The following is a 19,980-nucleotide window of genomic DNA, read 5'->3' as shown; positions in this document are numbered from 1 at the left end:
TTCTAACCCACTATTGGTGGAAATATAAACTGGTAAAACCACTACGGAAGGCAGCATTGAGATACCTCAAAAATATGAATGTAGACCTACCATATGACCCAGCCATCCCACTCCTGGGAATTTACCCAAGGGAAATAAAATCAATAAACATAAGAGCTATCTGCACCTCCAAGTTTATTGCAGCTCAGTTCACAATAGCTAAGACATGGAATCAACCTAAATGCCCATCTGCCAAAGACTGGATAAAGAAATTATGAGATATTACACTATGTAATACTATAGAGCGGTAAAAAAAAATGAAATCCAGTCATTTGTAACAAAATGGAAGGATCTGGAAAACATCATACTTAGTGAAATAAGCCAGTCCCCAAGAGTCAAATACCATATGTTCCCCCTGATCTGTGAGAACTAATAGAGCACCTAAAATGAAATCTGTAGATGTAAAATTGACACTTTGAGAAGGATGACTTGACTGCCCTTGTCTTAACTGTTGAGAAACAGTGTATGTCGTTTTCTTTTTAAGTTTTAGAGTATAATGAATCCAATTTTGCCACTACCAGTCAACTCTCTTGTGATAAAATACATTCAAGCATACTTGAACGAAAAATTTTTGAATATTAAAAAGAAATATATTGGGAGGGTGTGAAAAATACATAATTAATTAAAGGTCAGTTGTCAGTCCTGTTGCTTAGTATGCTTCAGTGAGTTATTAATGATAGTTTTCATTAGTATAGATATTGGGATAGTTCAATATCTGCTCATACAAATTCAGTCTGTTTCCCATAATTTTGAAGTCCAAATTGTACTGAAAATTATCTCATTTAGTGATAAATTATCCCACAATCCAACCTGAAGACATTTCTATCTTTTATTTATTTGGTTTACAATGTATGAAATGTCATAGATTTCAGCACAGAAATATGAACATATTCGAGTACAAGGTGCTGCCCAGACAACAGGGGTGGTGTGATGGAGTTACATAACATACAGCATATGCATCTTGTTATATTTTTAAAATATGAAAAACACATTAGTTCTCATGCACATCTGTTCCCAAATGTTACTGAATTAAGGATTAGGGAACTATTCATATGTAAGTTTGTATATATTCATACATACATATTTATAAACATACATATATATGTATCTAAAGCTAAATGTGTTTGTTTACGTTGTGATTAAAATAGTCTTTGTTTACTAAAACTTGGTACTCACGAAACCTTAGAGAAACTTAAAAAGTGCTAAACACAGTTATTAACACTCAAGAGAAATTAAAGAAAATGTATGAAATCTGTTTAATTAATATTATTTTGTTTGCCTTACAGAGTAGTAAACATGAAAAAATGTTTTCTCTCAGCTCCATGAAGTTTTATCTTGGAGTGAAAAAGAAAATGAAGCCCCCAACAAGGTAAAGTTTGAAATGGAAGAGTTGTTAAAAGGAAAACACAAGGGAAAGTAAATCTGTTAAAGAATTTAGGGCTCAGAGGCATGAGAGGTATTACTGACAAGTAAGTTTTAGGCAAATTCCTTTAAGTTGCTTTGACTGTGGTAGCAGCCCTAAGGCAGATCAAGGGATGCTTGAATAGATGAGGGGAGGTGATATCCCCCTGAGACCATCATCACTGTCCTGCTTGGTTACAATCTCCTCTGTGGGCTGCAAATCCTCAGATAGCTGTCTCCTGTGAAGGACATGGATCCTTATCAGTCACATCACAACATGGGTGCTTATGGAATGTTCCAGGCAATTGTACTTGCAGGAAAGTAAATCCTGACCTATGGCCTCCTGGTGCTTGGTTTTTTGTTTTTTTGTTTTTTTTTTTTTTACAATATTTTGTTCCTGACCATCATTTACCATATTTGTTGTACTGCATTTGATACTGAACTTGTAACAAATAAATGGTACACAGGATGTGGACACTGTTCCAGCATTCAATTTATACCATAATTTATCACAAATTGTCTGATGAAGTAAATTTTGTAGTAATACTTTTCTTTAAACATGAAGCATCATGTTAATGAACTGTATGTGGTTACTTCCAACATTGTGTTTACCAAAAATATTCTCTCGTTTCTGTTTATACTTAATTTTTAAGCCCAGCATATATATTTGTGTTGCAATTGGCAAGTTTTAAATTTCCTCCAGCATCAGTAGGTCAATATATATGGGTATTTTATCTTGGCCATTCTCATAGACATTTGAATTGGTATCTTAGATTTCTCTCTCTGCCCCATTAACATCCCAAGACTCCTTTCTACCCCCTTCCTTCAACCTGTATAAAATCCTTAGCCAAATCCCTTAACATTTAGCATTTACTTCCTGCTAAATAATATCCCCTGAGTCATCACTTGTGGAAATCTGTTCTCTGATGCATCCCCACTGTTAAATCCCACTTCCTTAACATAGGATTCTATTTTTAATCATACAAAATTTATCAATTTTAATATATTTGTGTGTTTTTTCCTATGTGATATAGTTGGGGATTGACTGCATATTCTGACAAACATCACTGGTAAGTCAACAATTGGCAACTTTTGGATTTCAATATTGGTCACCCTTTAAGTAAAAGAATCCCTTCAGTTTGTGTCAGACAGAGCTATAGAGAGGAAGTGTTTGACCTAAGTGGAGTTAAAGTGTTTTCTAAATATTTTTAGTGGAAGAAGAAGAAAATTCAATGTTTCAGTTGTCAGATCTGTCCCAGTCCCTATGTCCATCTTATTTGGCAATACCTCTTAAGAGAAGCACATCTGATTTGTTCCATAGGTATTAAAGGATTGTGGAATCCAGCTTTATTTGTTAAGTAGGCAAAACTCAGTTTTTAAACACAGATAAAAACTAAGGTAAGACTATAAGGGAACTTATCCCAGTTTCAAACCCGTTCTTTCTATATATGTGCCTCTACCCATTAATATTACAAGTAGCCTATGGGTATCCCCAGGGATTCTTTTAAATATCTTTTGCTGCCTCACCTGCCTTTGCCTAATAAATCACTAGCCCATGCCATCTCAGTTTCTTCATTGTCCCCTCATCCACCCGCTCCACTCTGTCCTCAGAGCTGGGTCTTCATTCATCTTCCTAGATCATTGTGAGAGTTCTAAGTGTTCTTTATGCCTCTGATTTGGCTTTTGTTTTGGGTACATTCTCCACTCAGTTAGCAAAAGAGACTTTTCAACCATGTGTCATGTTTTTCTCGTACTTTAAAACTATTCTGTGCATCCAGTCAACTGCAGTATAAAGTGCAGGACTATTGGCAAGGCAGGTCAGGTGTGACTGCATCAGCTTCAGCTCCAGCAAGCTTTCCTGCTTTCCATCATCCTGAGCTCCTCACCCATTCCTTGCTGCTCTGCATCTGCTTGTTTAGCAGGTGCTTCCTTTACAGATTCCCCCCTTCCATATGCTATGCTGATCCCTCCACTCCCTCCACTCCTCTCGGGATGTCCTTTCTCTCTTGGACGATCCAGTAGACTCATCTCTCATTCTTCTTTCAATCCACACCTGCATGCCTCAAAAGCCTTAGCAGATAGCTCTCACCTTTCATCACTATTACTTCTTTTTACCAACAGTATTTTTTGGTATATAATGAAAATGTCATGTGTAGGGAATTGTACTTGCACAAGAAAATATACAGGGACAGTTTCTTCATGAGACTCTAATGAACAAAGCAAGCATTTTGGGGAAATTTTTTTTCTAAAAGTTTTAAGTAAATCATTTTTAATAATACAGGAATGTGAAATATGAAAACTATTACTATATTAGACTGTCCCTTATGTGATTCTAACATAGGTTACAAAATTTTTCTCTTCTGCAAAGCAACTTCAAAGTTATTTCTAAGTCTGCTGTTTCTGTTTGTGCTCAATTTTATTTTTGCTTTCACACACTGTATTATAATTTGATTGATTATATACACAGTTACCCTAATAGACTATGTTAGCCTTGAGGGTTCCTGAGTCTTGATGAATCCACTTAATAAGCCTGGATATAAAGATTACTGAATCCATGTTACTAGATATGTAGTGGTTTTTCGTGTTAAGTGTTTATAGTCCTAACAATGGGGACTATGTCTCAGCCTTTTAAAAAATCTTCTCTTAAGAGAGTGTTCACTTTAAAAACCTGTCATGGGACCCCAAATCTTATTAAGCTGGGTGATAAAAATCTCATCTTAAGTGCTAAAGTGATCATATTAAGAATTAAAGTGAATATATATATAGAGAGAGATAGGATTAAGTGTTAAAGTGAACATATAAATAGGATCAAGTGTTGGGTACTTATAATAGACAATTAAAAAGGAGAAAACATTCCAACATGGGAAGCAGTACACACAGAAGACTCATAGAATGACAGTTGCTTGAAGTAACACTCTGACCACAGAATCAGCCCTTAAGGCTTCCTGATCTCGCTGAGAAGCCCTTGAGAGCATTTCAGGCATAGAAAGCCAAGGCATTGTGGCAAAAAATATTCTGTATGAAGGTTCTCTGTGAGTGAGATCCTAATGGAAAGAAGCAGCCATCAAAGAAGGAGATACTTTTCTCTAAAGGGAGGAGAGAACTTCCACTTTGCTTATGGCCTTGTCCAAATTCTGATGGAGTTTGTGGATTCAAAAGGCTTCCATAGCCTAGATAGCTCATGACAAGAGCCTTGCGTGGTCACTGATGTCATACTTAAAGAGTGTTAATTGTTAAATTAACAACAGGAATCACTGTGCACTAACTCCCCATGCAGGACCTCTGTCCTCAGTGAGTTATATTATGAGAGTTAACCTTGATAGTTGTTCTCAAACAGTTTTGTGTGTGTGTGTGTGTATGTGTGCATTTGTATGCAAATTGTTGAAATCCTTACTTAGTATAGAGTTGATCTTCTGTGTACAAAGTTAAATGAAAATGAATCTTAATGGAGAATGGGACTGGCGAGGGGAGAGGGAGGAGGAGGAAGGATGGGAGAGTGGGTATTGGTGGGAAGAATAACTATATTCCTAAAGTTGCACATATAAAAATTGTATTCCTTAAAAATATATTAATTTGTTAATTTAGCCAGCGCCATGGCTCACTAGGCTAATCCTCTGCCTGTGGTGCCTACACCCCGGGTTCTAGTCCCAGTTGAGGTGCCGGATTCTGTCCCGGTTGCTCCTCTTCCAGTCCAGCTCTCTGCTGTGGCCCAGGAGTGCAGTGGAGGATGGCCCAAGTGCTTGGGCCCTGCACCCACATGGGAGACCAGGAGGAAGCACCTGGCTCCTGGCTTCTGATCAGCGTAGCGCGCCGGCCGCACCGCACCAGCCGTAGTGGCCACTTGGGGTGTGAACCAACAGAAAAAGGAAGACCTTTCTCTCTGTCTCTCTTTCTCTCACTGTCTAGCTCTGCCTGTCAAAAAATAAAATTAGTATATGTATATATATATATAAATTAGTTAATTTAAAAAAATTAAAAAGAGTGTGCACATATGATTTTTTTCTTAGCTTTAGAATTTCTAGGGCAAAAAGATAATTTCTCATCATGTACCAGAAAAAGCAAAGTGATATCAACTTTTCTGTGTTTCCATCTTTTCAAAAGTATTGCTGATCAGTTTGTAGGAGCTGCCAAAGTCTTACACTGTAGTTTTTTTTCAAATAAGCATATTTAAGCTATTACTTACGTATATTATATACTTATCAGATTACTAAAACAAGTTACATGGAAATAATCCATTTTTGATAGCATTCATCCATTAAACCCAAAAAGATTTCTGATCACTAAATGAAGCATACACTGGAGCAAATTCGACTGTCCTTTTGATTACATGTCTTATAAACCTTGTTTTGCAGGCACCTGTGTTGTGACAGTTCACAAACTCAGATTGAGTGGATGGCCAGTATCTTTATTGCTCAGGTATGATGTCTGCCTCAGCTCTTCAGTGGAATATAATAACTTGGTTTACAGGAAATGTTAGGCAATGATTTTCAAAGAATTTTTTGTAAGTGTTTGGGTATATATAATTGGCATAAACATTTATTCTACCATTCATATTTATTTCATATATGTTAAAAGTTTATTTCCTCCATTACTCTGTGCACAAGTTTATTCTCTCTGTCATGGCTTCTTTTTGACACTGCAGTGCAGGGGGTTACTAGCTTATAGAGGCGTGTTCTTTAAGGTGATGCAGAGGAAGGGGGCTTACTCAGCTGCCACCATGAGTTCCTCGAAGATCTTCATCAGGAAAATGCCCCATTGCACTTGTGCTTCCCCTCACCTCACCTTTACCTTTCCAGAAGCAAGGGCTGGAGCCTCCATTTCTTTAGTATCTATTGTGTGTCCTAAGAGTTAATTTGGTGTCCTTGCAACCAGCACAGTCTGGCTTTGCTCAGCCCTGCAAGACACAGGTCTCCTTGTTGGTTCAGGATCATACTTCCATTAGCATTGTAAACCCAGGGCTGTTGTAGTAAAGACAGTGCTTGCACTAAATTCCCCAGTCTCCTTGCTAGAGGAGAAGTCAGTCATTCAGGGAAGGGTTAAATAGTCCCATTAATTGGATTGGTTTATTTCACCACTTTGTCTGACTGAATTCCCAACAGCACTTCTTTCGCAGACATTGAAATTCATTGGTAACGATTAAGTTGCCACTCTTTATTACCAACGAGGTCCTTTCCTGTTTCTCTTACAAACAAGAAGTTAACTCACCCCAAAATTTAGTCCTTATTTGTTTTGAAAACAATCTTCTCTGTTCATTTAATTTATTAACCTTTCCAGTGGTTAATAAACACGACTCTCCTCAGCCTGTCTCCATTATTACTACCTGGGAATACAATTGGAGAAAAAGACTGAGTGCTAACTTTTTAAAGACTTTTCTTCTTTTTGTAGCTCTAAAATATTCATATATTCAAAGTCTTCTTAAAACAAAATAAATTGCAAGTATCTCACTGAACTGAAACTGTAGAGCCAAAAGCTATTACAGTGTCTGTGCCACAACAACATTGATATTCTCGTTTTTGTGATTGAGGTCAGTAGACTCAGTAGTTGAAACTCAAGGAATGAACAGCTTTTATGACCAGGTTATTTCTTCATGCCTCGTATATCTTTCCCTGGCCTAGTCCCAAAGACTTAGCCAAGTTCTGTTTCCACTGTTCTTTCAATTTATGGAATTATTTGCCTTTTCTTTTAAGATAATCACTGAGACCCTTGTTGATTTGAGGATTTATGGCTCATCTCTAGAGGGAGACAGCAAAGTAGCAGATGTTTGTAAATACGTGAATACACACATGTAGACACACTCACATACACCCATACACGCACAACAGGAAGTTCCCTGTAGTGAGAGTTCTTTGCAATATGCCAAGGATTTTGTAAAAAATTCTCTGTCCTCTCCTCTGCCTCTGAAGTCCTCTGGAATTCCGCTTGAATAGCATATTCTCAGAGAAGCTTTCCCTGGCTTTCAGACGAGTTATGCCTTCAGGCTCGCTCTCTTAGCATCCCATGCATTTCTACTACTGTAGCACTACTTTAGAAATATTTGTCTAAAGTTATTCCTGTCTGCCTCTCCTATTAAAACATGCAGTCCAAGACTGGAAGGACCCTGTGTGTCATACTCAACTGTTTTTACACAGTAATGCCTTTTACACAGTGCACATTCAGTTAGAAAGTAGGAAAGAGGGGAAGAAAACAAGTAACCAGGTAAAATTATATATGGGCATCAGTGCGATAAAATAATGACTGAAGTAAGGTGGGAGAGTATGATTGTCGTCATTGAGAAGGAGCCTCAGGGAGTGGCTTTCTGAGTAGATGAAAGGTAAACAGAGACATTTCTGAAATGAGCAGTGGATCATGCAGGTACCCAGGAAGGTCCATTCCAGGGATAGGAGCCCACAGGTCTATTGCTTAAGATACCTGTATGATCTTGGTTTATTTCATGAAAATCATGAAGCCTTTGTGAGGGAAAATGGGAGAAGTGAAAAAGGCAAGAGACAGATACTATAGTTCTTCTTTCAGAGTTTAAAGCAAAAGATATATTTTCATTTATTTTAATTGAAAAATAATTGTCCTTTTTGTGGGGCTAAACTGTAAGAGGTCAAAGAGTCAGGAAGAACAGTTTCCTGCTGTGAAAGATGTCAGTTAGAATAGAGTAGTTACAGTGGATCAAGTAAGGCATATTCTTGTTCAAGAACGTTTGAAGGTAGAGTTAGTAAGGAGTCAGATTGATTGGTTTTAGCAGTTTGAGAGGAGCAGAAGTCAAGGAAGATACTAATTTTTTGTCGTAGTCAGCCAGTGAATATATTTCAAGGATTATCAGAAATGTAGAAGGACATTTAGACTTGGAATTGGACCCCATGAATTTTTAAATTATTTTTTAAATTTTTAAAAATTTTATTTGTTATACAACGTGCATGTATTTCATATATACAGATTTATGAACACAGTGACACTTCCCCTCCCCAATCCTCCCTTCTTCCCACACTCCAACCCTTCCTCCTCCTCCCTCTCACATTCCTACTCTTAATTTTTACAAAGATCTGTTTTCATTTTACTTAATGATTGTATAGTTAATCCTATGTTAAGTACAAGAGTTTAACAAATAGTGTGAAGAAGCGAAAAAAAGCACTACTGCTCATGGAAGAGTCAAGGGCTATAAACAATTATTGAATATCAAAATGTGTATTTCAATCTAATACATTACATTTCAGGTACTCTATTACTTCGGATCAGGGAAAACATGAAATCTGGCTTTTTTGGACTGGCTTATTTCACTAATATAATGGTTTCCAATTGCATCCATCTTGTTGCAGAATCAGAATTTCATTTTTTTTTTTACAGCTGAGTTGTACTCCATAGTGTGTATAGATACCATAATTTCTTTATCCAGTCATCAGTTGATGGACATCTGGCTTGATTTCATATCTTAGCTATTGTGAATTGTGCTGCAGTGAACATGGGAGTTACAGATAATTCTTTGATATGCTGATCTCTTTTGGTTTGGGTAAATTCCCAGGAGTAGGATGGCCAGATCATATGATAGGTCTGTATCAGATTTCTGAGGTATTGCCATACAGTCTTCCACAGTGACTACACCAGTTTATATTCCCATCAGCAGTGGACCACATCTTCAGCAACATTTGTTGTTTGTTGATTTCTGTATGAGAGCCATTCTAACTGGAGTGAAGTGAAACCTCACCATAATTTTGATTTAAATTTCCCTGATGGCTAGTGGTCCTGAGCATTTTCTCAATTGTCTGTTAGCCATTTGAATTTCCTCTTTTGAAAAATGCCTGTTCAAGTCCTCTGCCCATTTCTTAACTTGTTATAGAGTCTGGATGTTAACCCTTTATCAGGTACCTAGTTTGCAAGTATTTTCTCCCATTCTGTCTGTTGTCTCTTTGTTGTTGAATGTTTCTTTTGCAGTGCAGAAGCTTCTCAGCTTTATGTAATCCCATTTGTCAATTTTGGCTTTGATTGTCTGTGGACCACATGAAATTTGAAATGCTTGTTAGATACACAAGTAGATATGCTGAGTAGCAAGTTGAATGTATGGATCAAACACCCAGGCAAAGACTTGGGGCTTGTAAATTTGGTAGAATTAGCATTTTGGTTGGGTTAGATGATAAAGAAGAGGTGAGGAAGGGAGGAGGGAAAAAAAAAAAAAAAGGAGGTAAGAGGGAGGGAGGGAGAAGAGATTAAAAGAGAGAGCTGTGACTCAGCACTTGGATATCCCAAATTTTAAAGGTCAAGAAGAGAAAAAAATACCAAAATAAATGGTAAAGGATGAGGAATGGAGAAAGCAAGATGGTAGGAAAAGAAAATCCTGTCAAGCAATTTGTTATGTAATAAATGATGTTGTAAATAGCTAGGAACAAGAGGTTAAGGATGGGTTTTGGGATTTTGATTTGTGTCTGTCATCTAGGAGAGTATATGCTTTCCATTTATTGGAGGAGAGAGATTGTTAAATCAGCAAAGGGCAAGAGCAGACATAAAACAATGTGATCAAATACACAGTGGTTCTTTACTGAAAATCGTTGTACAACAGAGAGGGCAGAACTTTTGTTTTCAAATTATAGGATACCTAATCTAACCTACTGAACAATTATAGATATAACTGGAGAAAAGTTATTTGCAGTCAAAGCCAGTAGTGATTGCAATAAAAGGGAAGCTTACTTTCGCAGCTACAGATGCAAGTACATTGGTACATTTCACAGTGGGAAAATTATATTAAGTGATTACTGATAATGTTTCTATAATTAAATCAATGAGTTCACCATCTATGAGGCAGAGGAAAAAATGAGAATAAATGTTCAGAGAGTGAAGAAAACAGTTATTCTAGTCATCCTGTAGTTTAATGTTAGGGTCATGCTGAGTACTAACTTGAAATTTAAGGTTAAATATATGAAAAAAGCAGATGTTTTATTCATTTGAAAGGCAGAGAAGTAGCAAGAGGGAAACAGACATGTTCCATCCACTGGTTCGTTCCCTACCTCAGCCAGAGGTAAACCAGGTGGAAGGCAGGAATGAGGAACTCAGTCCAGGTCTCCTTCGTGGGTTGCAGAGACCTGATTACTGAAGCCATCACCTGCTACCTCCCAGAGTGTGCATTATCAGGAAGTTGGAATTGGGAGGAGAGCCAGGGCTCCAGTGCAGACACTGTGATACAGGAGGAAGGAAGCCCAACCACTATGCCAGATGTCCTCCCCTTGGGGTTAATGGGATGAATCTACAGAGGAATCTTTTCTTCTCCCCCCCTCTATCAACTAGAACATATTCATGGGATGAGGAGGACTGTGTTTAACTAGGTTTGGGGCTTTACCAAGCAATTATGGTAGAGCCATAAGGAGCAAAAGACTGGAAGTCATTTACAAGGAACTTAGTTTATTGATTGAGTATGAAATCTGATCCTGATTATCAGAAAAGCGGGAAAAAGTGTGAATAGAAGAATGGAGGTGGTGAATGGATTGGAGGTCCTAAGGACTCAAGTGTTCTTAGAGTGAGTGAAAATAAGTTAGCTGGGAAGATAGGGAGGTCAGGATTAGAAAGTAAGAGGCAGAAGGGTATATGATCATTGAAAGCATGTCCTCAGCCATCTGATCCATGCTATATACTTTTGAAAATGTTTATAAGTAAATATAAGTGGTACTTAGAACATTATCACTTGTACCTAGTAATTTCTGCTGTTGGAAAACATACTGCTTGGATGAATTTTATACAAGCTAATTAGCTAGTAGTCTTGCTGTTGTATGTTACTTCAGAAAAAGAAAATGTGTTTGGGAAATGAATTTGCTCATAGGTTTCCCACAGTGTCATTTAGCATATGCTCTATTCATCAGTGTCTTGAAAGTATGAACAAAAATTCCCAGAATTACCTAGTTCCATTGCAGCCAGGTTTTTTTCCAGCTTTACATATTGGAGAACCTTCTGATTAGATACTACCAAAGGTATTTCTACCATATGTGGGATCATGACACTAAGTCTTAAGAATACAGAGACTGCAGAATCAAATAGTATACATATGTTGGTAAGCACAATGCCAAGCAGTATGCCCTTTGATACTAATTATTGTTATATAATTATAATGAGAACAATGTGAATATTTCTTCAAATGATGCTTCTGTTATAACACAGTATATTGAGATAGTAACTGCAATAGAGGAGCAAGAATCTGTTGATACACCTCAGGAATTGAAAAATAAAGACTAAGTAGTTAGCTATATGCTTTACTAAATAGTTTTCAGTTTACCAGAACATCTATAAACTTCTCATTTTGTACTGAGCATTCTCTATCATGCAAGAAAGGATTCAGGCTGCCATGAGACAGAGAGCAGAGTGATAAGGCTTTATTGAGAATAGGGCATCCATCAGAATGGAAGGGACAGAGAGAGAGCCCAGTCACTTGGACTTGGGGAGAGCCAGCTTACGTGGTTGAGTGGAGAGAATATACCTGGGCAGGCCAGGCAGGCAGCTCAGCAGAGAACAGAGGGTTGGTTGGGTGAAAATTAGCAAATTCCTCCCCAGATTTGCTGCTGCTTGGGCAGAGTAGGGGGGCTTCCCTTAGGGCATCTGAGAAGGTTTTATTGCCCCATGTTATCAGGGAACCCCTTTGGTCCTGAGGAGAGAGAATTCTCCTGGGAGCTTTCCTTGGGGGAAGGGTTGGGACCACCTGGGAGGTTATCAGGGTCAGCGCAGGACTTCGAAGTGCAAGATGCTGGGCTTCTGGAGCTCCCGCAGTGGGTGCTGGACTTCAGGCCTTTCTCATACACATATAGGCTCAATTTCTGACTTCCTACATAAAATTTCACATGTTGTCTGAAGTTCAGTTTGCTTCTCCTAATCTCTGAAAACTTAATCTACCCTAATTAGCAGAAAAATGATTTAGTGGTGTTTCTTCTATATGTAGATCTAAAGGATTAATCACTCAAGGGTGTATATGCTTCCCAGTTGACATTTATCCCCATTGAAAAATTATTTCTGAATCCATATCATTGCTTACTGGGCCAGAATATAAGTTGAGTCAATAATTTGAGAACAAATTTGCCACACCTTATGTTGTGTAATGATTTTCAGTATAAATGTCTATGTAAAAAATTAACAATTCTTAGATTCTTAGTTAGATGAAAAAAGTGACATTTTCACAAGGTCATGAAATCAGGCTGATTTTTCTGATAATCGTGCCTTAGCTTGCTTTGGGGTATGTAAGATCAAATTATTTTGTGGTAACATCACCTTTAGTAAAGAGAGAAAATAAGTGTATATTTGCTTTGGGTACAGGACCTAGAAATGTAGACATGTGTTATTTTTTCCCCACAAAGAGATTTGCTGATTTCCTCAAATATTTTCCTCCTTTTGGTTTGATAAGTAGTACAGAAAGCATGTATTTGAAACTTGAAATTGAACTGAGACCTCAAAGCTCAGTTCACTTGAGTTTCACGTCCTCAAGCAATGTCTCCCCAGAGTCATCATCATAATTACAAATGGCATTCTCATGGAAAGCAGATCATTTGATGTGGATATATGAGAAAGGAGCCAAGTGACTAGCATGGCATAGTGCAGGATAAAACGACACACCAACAGCAAGAAATTGTGTTTCCACAGCATGAAAATGATATATGGCCACCAGCTGGACAGGAACGAAAACGTTCGATAACCAAAAATCCCAAAATCGGAGGTTTGCCTCTGATTCCCATCCAGCAGGAGAGAAATACAATCCAAGCCCGGAAAAATATTGAGGTAAGTTAGTACTATACTTGTCTTCTTACTAAATTATAGCATTTGTGTTCCTCTTTCTTTTTTTGTTTGTTTGTTTTTGACAGACAGAGTTAGACAGTGAGAGAGAGAGACAGAGAGAAAGGTCTTCCTTCTGTTGGTTCACCCCCCAAATGGCCGCTGCGGCCGGAGCTATGCTGATCTGAAGCCGGGAGCCAGGTGCTTCATCCTGGTCTCCCAAGCGGGTGCAGGGCCCAAGCACTTGGGCCATCATCCACTGCACTCCCGGGCCACAGCAGAGAGCTGGACTGGAAGAGGAGCAACCAGGACAGAATCTGGCGCCCCAACCGGGACTAGAACCAAGGGTACCAGTGCTGCAGGCGGAGGATTAGCCTAGTGAGCCAAGGTGCCAGCCTTCCTCTGTCTTTGATGTAATTAAATGTATCTATTACTTTAATGGCTTAAAAAGCACAAGAATAATCACATTGAAAAGCATAATAACCTCATGCATGCAAAACATAATGAATAACCCTATGCCAGTTATTTTAATGCCATTAGCTACCCAATTTCATATACACAATACCACTTATTTTCTCATCTCTAATGTAACCAAGGTGTTAAAACTAACCATGGCAATAGTCCAAGTTTCCCTAGGACACCCTTAGAATGAACCCATGGAAGAGTATGCGAGGACCTATGATGACTACGCTTCTGGTAACATAATTAAGTTCAAGTGGTTTGGAAGCCAATGGAGTTGTCTCAGTTAACCTAAGGAACTGGAGGATGACTGCAGAAAGTAGAAAAGACAATTTGCATCTTACATGAAAGCTGCTATTTGATTGCTTTCTCACCTTGAGGTGTGGGAGAACATAAGCAGCATCAATCTTGACGTAAGGGTCCAGCTCTTCAGAGAAGTAGAGGCGGTTACTCCCCAAATGCATTAGCTGGTGCTGGCACTGTTGTATAGCAGATTAAGCTGTTTGGGATGTGTGCATCCCATATCAGAATGCTAATTTGAGTTCTGGCTGCTCTGCTTTCAAACCAGCTTCCTGCTAGTGTGTATGAGAGGCAACAGATCATGGCTCATGTACTTGGGTCCATGTCATTCAAATGGGAGACCTAGATGGTGTACTTGGTTCTTGGCTTCTGACTGGCCCAATCCTAGCTATTGCAGATTTGGGGAGTAAACCAGCAGATGAAAGATTTCCATCTCTCTCCCTCAATTCCTCTCTCCTTGTCTCCCTTCTCCCACCGCTCACTTCCAAGGATATGAAAATGAATAGCCAGTGTCACCGCTCACTAGGCTGATCCTCCGCCTTGCGGCACTGGCACACCAGTTTCTAGTCCCGGTCGGGGCGCCGGATTCTGTCCCGGTTGCCCCTCTTCCAGTCCAGCCCTCTGCTGTGGCCCGGGAGTGCAGTGGAGGATGGCCCAAGTGCTTGGGCCCTGCACCCTATGGGAGACCAGAAGAAACACCTGGCTCCTGCCATCGGATCAGCGCGGTGTGCCGGCCGCAGCGTGCCGGCCGCGGCGGCCATTGGAGGGTGAATCAACGGCAAAAGGAAGACCTTTCTCTCTGTCTCTCTTTCTCACTATCCACTCTGCCTGTCAAAAAATAAAAATAAATAAATAAATAAAAGGAAAATAAATAAGCATTACAAAATGAAAGACTGATCATTCAAAAACAAAACAAAACATTGACCACTTTGTAGCTAATACATGTTTCACTGCCTTGCTTGAGTCCCTGGAAGAAACAAAGAAAGCACTTAAATAACGTTGTATCTTCTTGGAGCTGAAATATGAGATTAAGTTGTTTGAATCTCTTATCTCCAAACAGGAATAACATTTGAATGTCTAAAGCGATTTTAATCGATTGATCATATTTTTTTAATGTTTTCCTATGCATGGAAATATCCTTGAACATGTATACCTGTGCATAACACCATCTCAAAGACAAAAGCTTCAGAAATAAATGTCCTTGGTTGCCCTACTCAGTCCTTCTGCAGTGATGTAGTCGAAGGATAGACTGAGTCTCAAAGAAGTCCATGACCTTGTCCCTGCTCCAGTTCTGCACCTACAGCTTTCTTTCATAGTAAACTGCTCTAAAGAGCTATGCAAATGCACTATAATAGGTTTACTCTTCAGTGAGCAAATCAAACAAAACACAAAACCCTGCTTGCATCTAACTGACTTTCTAGCAGGACATTCAGACAGGAATGACTGGGAGGAGACATGAATAAATTATCTGGTATGTTAGAAAGTGATAAGTACTTGAGTGTAAAATATAGTGAGAGGTGATGTCTTTTAATAAGCATTATCATATTTAGTGCCTTTAATTACTGTGCTGTTCATGCTACTCTCCTTTATAATATTACAGTTTTCATTTAGTCTTTTCTCTTTCAAGCATTCTTAATTGTCCTTGAGATTACTGCTTTCTGTACTTTGAATTTTTATGGGGGAAAGTTTGAAGAAATCACTGTGGAAACAAAATCAGTTTTTCCCAAGCCCAACTACACCTGGCTCCAGTCTATTGGATAACCTTTCCCTATTGCTCCATACCCCCATAAGCTTGGTTCTCTGGTTTTCTTTCTTACAGTTTCTGTTTGGTGGAATTGAGAATCCAAGGAAAACTCTATGCTAGCTATTGCCCTGTTAGAATATATACTAGATGCTAGTTTAAACAAAGGCAGGTGTTTGATCTGCAGCTTAAAATGGTCTATGGGTCACCCGTATCCCAAATTGGAGTGACTGATTTAAGTTCTGTATCTGCTCTCACTTTCAACTTCCTGCTAAGCTGCACCCTGGAAGCAAGTGATGGCTCAAGTGGTTGTGTCTGTATCATCCTCATGGGAGATCTATATTGAGTTTCTGGAACCCAGTTTTAGCCTGGCCCAGCACTGGATGTGGCATACTTTTGGGGAGTCAATGAACAAAAGGGTGCTCTCTGTCTCTCTGCCTCTATGCCTCTCAAATAAATAAAAATAAAAAAGTCCACCCATATACAATTGCAAGTATCCTGTCACAGTATACTTCTGGTACCCCTAAGCATTTATGAATGTGCATTGTAATCCACTAGTGCAAATATGATACACACATATGTATAATAAATTATGCAGTTATTTTTAAAGATTTATTTATTTATTTGAAAGAGTTACACAGAGAAAGGAGAGGCAGAGGGAGAGAGAGAGAGAGGTCTTCCATCCAATGGTTCACTACCCAGATGGCTGCATCGGTTGAAGCTGCGCCAATCTGAAGCCAGGAGCTTTCTCCAGGTCTCCCACGTGGGTGCAGGGGCCCAAGGACTTGGGCCATCTTCCACTGCTTTCCCAGGCCATAGCAGAGAGCTGGATGGGAAGTGGAGCAGTTGGGTCTCGAACCAGCACCTATATTCTATGCTGGCACCCCAGGCAAGGGCATTAACCCACTGCGCCACAGCACTGGGCCCCATTATGCAGTTATTTATTCATAGTTTTTTTCAACAGTGAACATAGGATGCCCTAATACACATTATGTGCAGATGAGGGGGAGGCTTCACTAATTACATATGTTGGAAGGAGGACTAAAACAGGAAAGACAAGTTAATTGATTTATCTGGGATAAAACTTATCAGCCTCTTGAATATGCTAATACATATTGGAAATCCGAAAGAAGGGGCTATAATACAGAGGATTTCCCTGGCTTGTATGGCCACAGAGACTACCTTTTCCTGGGTGCTGTGTGCACACACAGGTGATACATCCAAGCAGAAATGAGTTGGAAGAGACAAGTGTGAAATGCGAATAAATTTGAGTAACTAACCTGAAAGACACCTTGGAAGTGGTATGTTACATGCCTGTTAAAGTGAATTTCTGTGACCTACATCTTATTTGATTTGTAACTCTAAGATCATTATTTATATTCAAACATGCCACTTGTGTAAAGTCAAGTTAGAACCTACATCATAGAAATGAGCTCTTGTATAGGAAGCATGAATTTTATGTGCAGTGTATTTTATAAACTTAAATTGTGCCAAATCTTCCTTTCTCATGAGACATTTTGTCTTGTCTTCAGAGTGCAAGGGCAGAACTGGAAAGGCTGTGGCTCAGTGAGAAGCGTGATCGAGAGCCTGTGGACTCCACCTTAAGGGACCGAGCCTCCATGGTGGCCCACTGCCTAGAGCACAAGGACGACAGGTTCCGGAATCGCACCAGGAAGCATCGAAGCCTCAACTGCCTGGAGGACACAGAGACAGAAGTCCCCGGGCAGCCAAAAGGCCTTAAAGGCATGAAGACATTGAGAAAGACTGAGGAGAAGACTAGCAAAGCCCCTGTGGACTCTGATCATAAGTTACCATCAAAGGTGATTGAAGAACTCAGTGTGGTTCTACAGCGGTCTAGAACCCTTCCAAAACAGTTACAAGATGAACACATGATGCAGAAGGAAATAAAATGAATTGCCCCACTAAGTAATGTTTTTAATATTGTATACAATGTTTGTGCGTAAACCTGAAACCAAACTATAATTCATGAGAATTTGTCTATAGACAAATTTGTGTGTCTATACTGAAGAAATCTGTGTATACTTAAACATTTAAAGACATTTTAAAATATGTATATATGTGAGTAAGTGTAAGATTAACTTTATTTTGGTCTGAACAAAGCTTATAAAGTCCAACTTCATTAACTTGAACAAGAAGTTATTGGGTTAATTTAAGTAGCCAACCCTTTTAAAGTAGTTGTCAAGTGGTATAATTTATGCGTAGAAATCTCAAACTGTACTGTATTGTATAAAGTGCTGTGTTTAAATGAAGCTTATGGAACTGTCTGTAACATATTTTGCACTTTGAGAAATCTTGTATAGTAAGTTACCATAATGTTTTTAGGTTTACACAGAGTTTACCTTAGCGAAGAGAAAGGGAAGTAATTTGAGAAGAGGAAGGATTTATTTTAGCAGTTACCCTAACAAACAGTACTGGGGTTTTAAAATGGCAAGGACTTAACAAGCTCAGGAGGTAAACTAAGATTCATCCCTGTTCACTAATGACCAAAACTTGTTTTTGAGAAACTGCTCGTTAAGAAAAAAATCCCATGTCTGTTTCCCGGGAGAAGTGTTCAGCCAACAGACGTGAATAATGGCATGGCCCGCTCTCATTGATGGAGTTGGCAAACCAGCCACAGTATACATTCACTACACTTGAGCTTGTTGTCAGTGGCTGCTAAGAGATTTACACTGCATTGGAGAGAGACTGTGTGCCTGGCATCTGCCAGTGACACCGTTTGCACTGTTGCTTTACACAGGCAATTTTTTTCAAGTTCCTAAGGATACTTTTGGTTCAAACAAAATTCATCATCACAAGGTCTCTTTGCTGTTATTCTTTTGTTGTTTGATTTTTTTGTCATTGTTTTCTTTTTCTGTTTATTTCTTGTTAAGTAAGGTTGTAACGCCTTTGGATTGTCAGAACTAAATGGAAGTGTGTAGCGTATGACAGTTTAGAGATTTGGAATTGGTAATTTAAACTCTGTGTACATTTAGGGACCACCAGTTCACTTTTAACCTGGTTGTCATTGTTTTTTTTTTTTTTTTTTTTTTTTAATAACAATGCAGTGGTCTCTTCATGTACCTAGGAATAATGGCAAAGCTCTCTAGTTTTGTTTCCACGTAAAGAGAGGCCATTGAATTGGTGATTTTCCTAAGACAGACAATAGCTAGCTCATGTTAGGAGCAGCACTTTTCATCAGCTTTCAAATATTTTAGGCATGCTAAGATTTTACAGTAAAAGTATTTCATGTGACTAGGGTTTATTCTTCACATATCTTTTTCCCCCTACTTTTTAAAGCATTTTTCTCACCAGAATTTGTTTATGCACAAAGGCCCATACTTTGGTCCATCCAATCATAGTACAGGAATATGGTGATAATGCTATGAATTTCTTCATTGTAAAATACTGACCACTCATGAGTAGCTTGTGGTGATAAAATAGTTTATGAAGGGTAGATGGTATTTATTCTTTAAATCCCAATAAATTGGAATTTTAAAGTAACAAAACTGCAGGACAGTTTATAAAAAGATGGCACTATTAGGGAGCCTTCTTTTAAAGTGAAACATGCTATTTAGGAAGAAAAACTAATCTTAAATAAATTATCATTTTTAATAAATAATATTTATATTTTTATGAAAGTAAGTCACATGGGAATTAATGTTTGGAAATGTGGACATTGGGAGAGTCTCTGGAATTTTTAACCTGCCTTATGAAAACTTCTTGAAACTTGAGCTTAAAATTTAACAGTGTCTGTTTCCCTTCCTTCCCTGACCAATTGTCCCCACTTTTCCAGTGTAAGATAAGGGCTAATGATCTCTCATATATTTTGAGTAAAAATTAAAATTGTTTCACAAGTCCACTTGCATGCAACTGTTATTTTTCTCTGTTTTGTTTTCAGAAGTTGAAGGTTATTGTGAAATAAAAAGATTATCTTTCCTTTTTCTCTTTTTTAAAAATAGCAATTTAATAGATACTTCAAACTGGTCCAATTATTTTTCCAAACTCACCAATATCAATACTGTTTTAGCTTAAATACTGAATAGATGCACACAACAGATTTATGTCACTCTTTCATTTCTGTAGTACTAAAATTAATTATTAGACATGGTTTTCAAATATTTGATTTATAAACAAATCATCACCTGGTATTCATCGAGTGATACAGAGAACTCAAAACCAGGCAAAAATGATTAAAGTAAAAATATGACCTGTATACATAAATGTATTAACTGCTTCTTTGCTTTGTTCCTATGAAAATGTTTAATTATAAAATACTTAGAACTGCAATATGTTTGAAATTTATTAAATTTATCTGTACA

The 19,980-nt window shown here is 38.3% G+C and overlaps 1 protein-coding gene across 13 annotated transcripts in view; it reads left to right on the top strand.

The window, feature by feature from the left end:
• The window catches only part of ARAP2 (ArfGAP with RhoGAP domain, ankyrin repeat and PH domain 2), a 209,370-nt gene extending 189,769 nt beyond the window's left edge, over positions 1 to 19,601 (top strand). For all 13 annotated transcript variants that reach the window (XM_070069629.2, XM_070069624.2, XM_089327077.1 and 10 more), the window contains 5 exons: positions 1,326 to 1,408; positions 2,475 to 2,510; positions 5,793 to 5,856; positions 13,033 to 13,167; positions 17,194 to 19,601. In XM_070069629.2, coding sequence (XP_069925730.1) covers positions 1,326 to 1,408; positions 2,475 to 2,510; positions 5,793 to 5,856; positions 13,033 to 13,167; positions 17,194 to 17,574 — 699 coding nt within the window. In that variant the 3' untranslated portion in view covers positions 17,575 to 19,601. The remainder of the gene's footprint in view (positions 1 to 1,325; positions 1,409 to 2,474; positions 2,511 to 5,792; positions 5,857 to 13,032; positions 13,168 to 17,193) is intronic.
• The last annotated feature ends 379 nt before the right edge of the window (positions 19,602 to 19,980 follow it).

This window comes from Oryctolagus cuniculus, chromosome 2, assembly GCF_051225735.1.
Source record: "Oryctolagus cuniculus isolate XC-2025 breed Fujian yellow rabbit chromosome 2, ASM5122573v1, whole genome shotgun sequence".
Lineage (NCBI taxonomy): Eukaryota > Metazoa > Chordata > Mammalia > Lagomorpha > Leporidae > Oryctolagus > Oryctolagus cuniculus.
The sequence above is the reverse complement of the archived record's forward strand: the minus strand, read 5'-3'. Positions and strand labels throughout refer to the sequence as shown.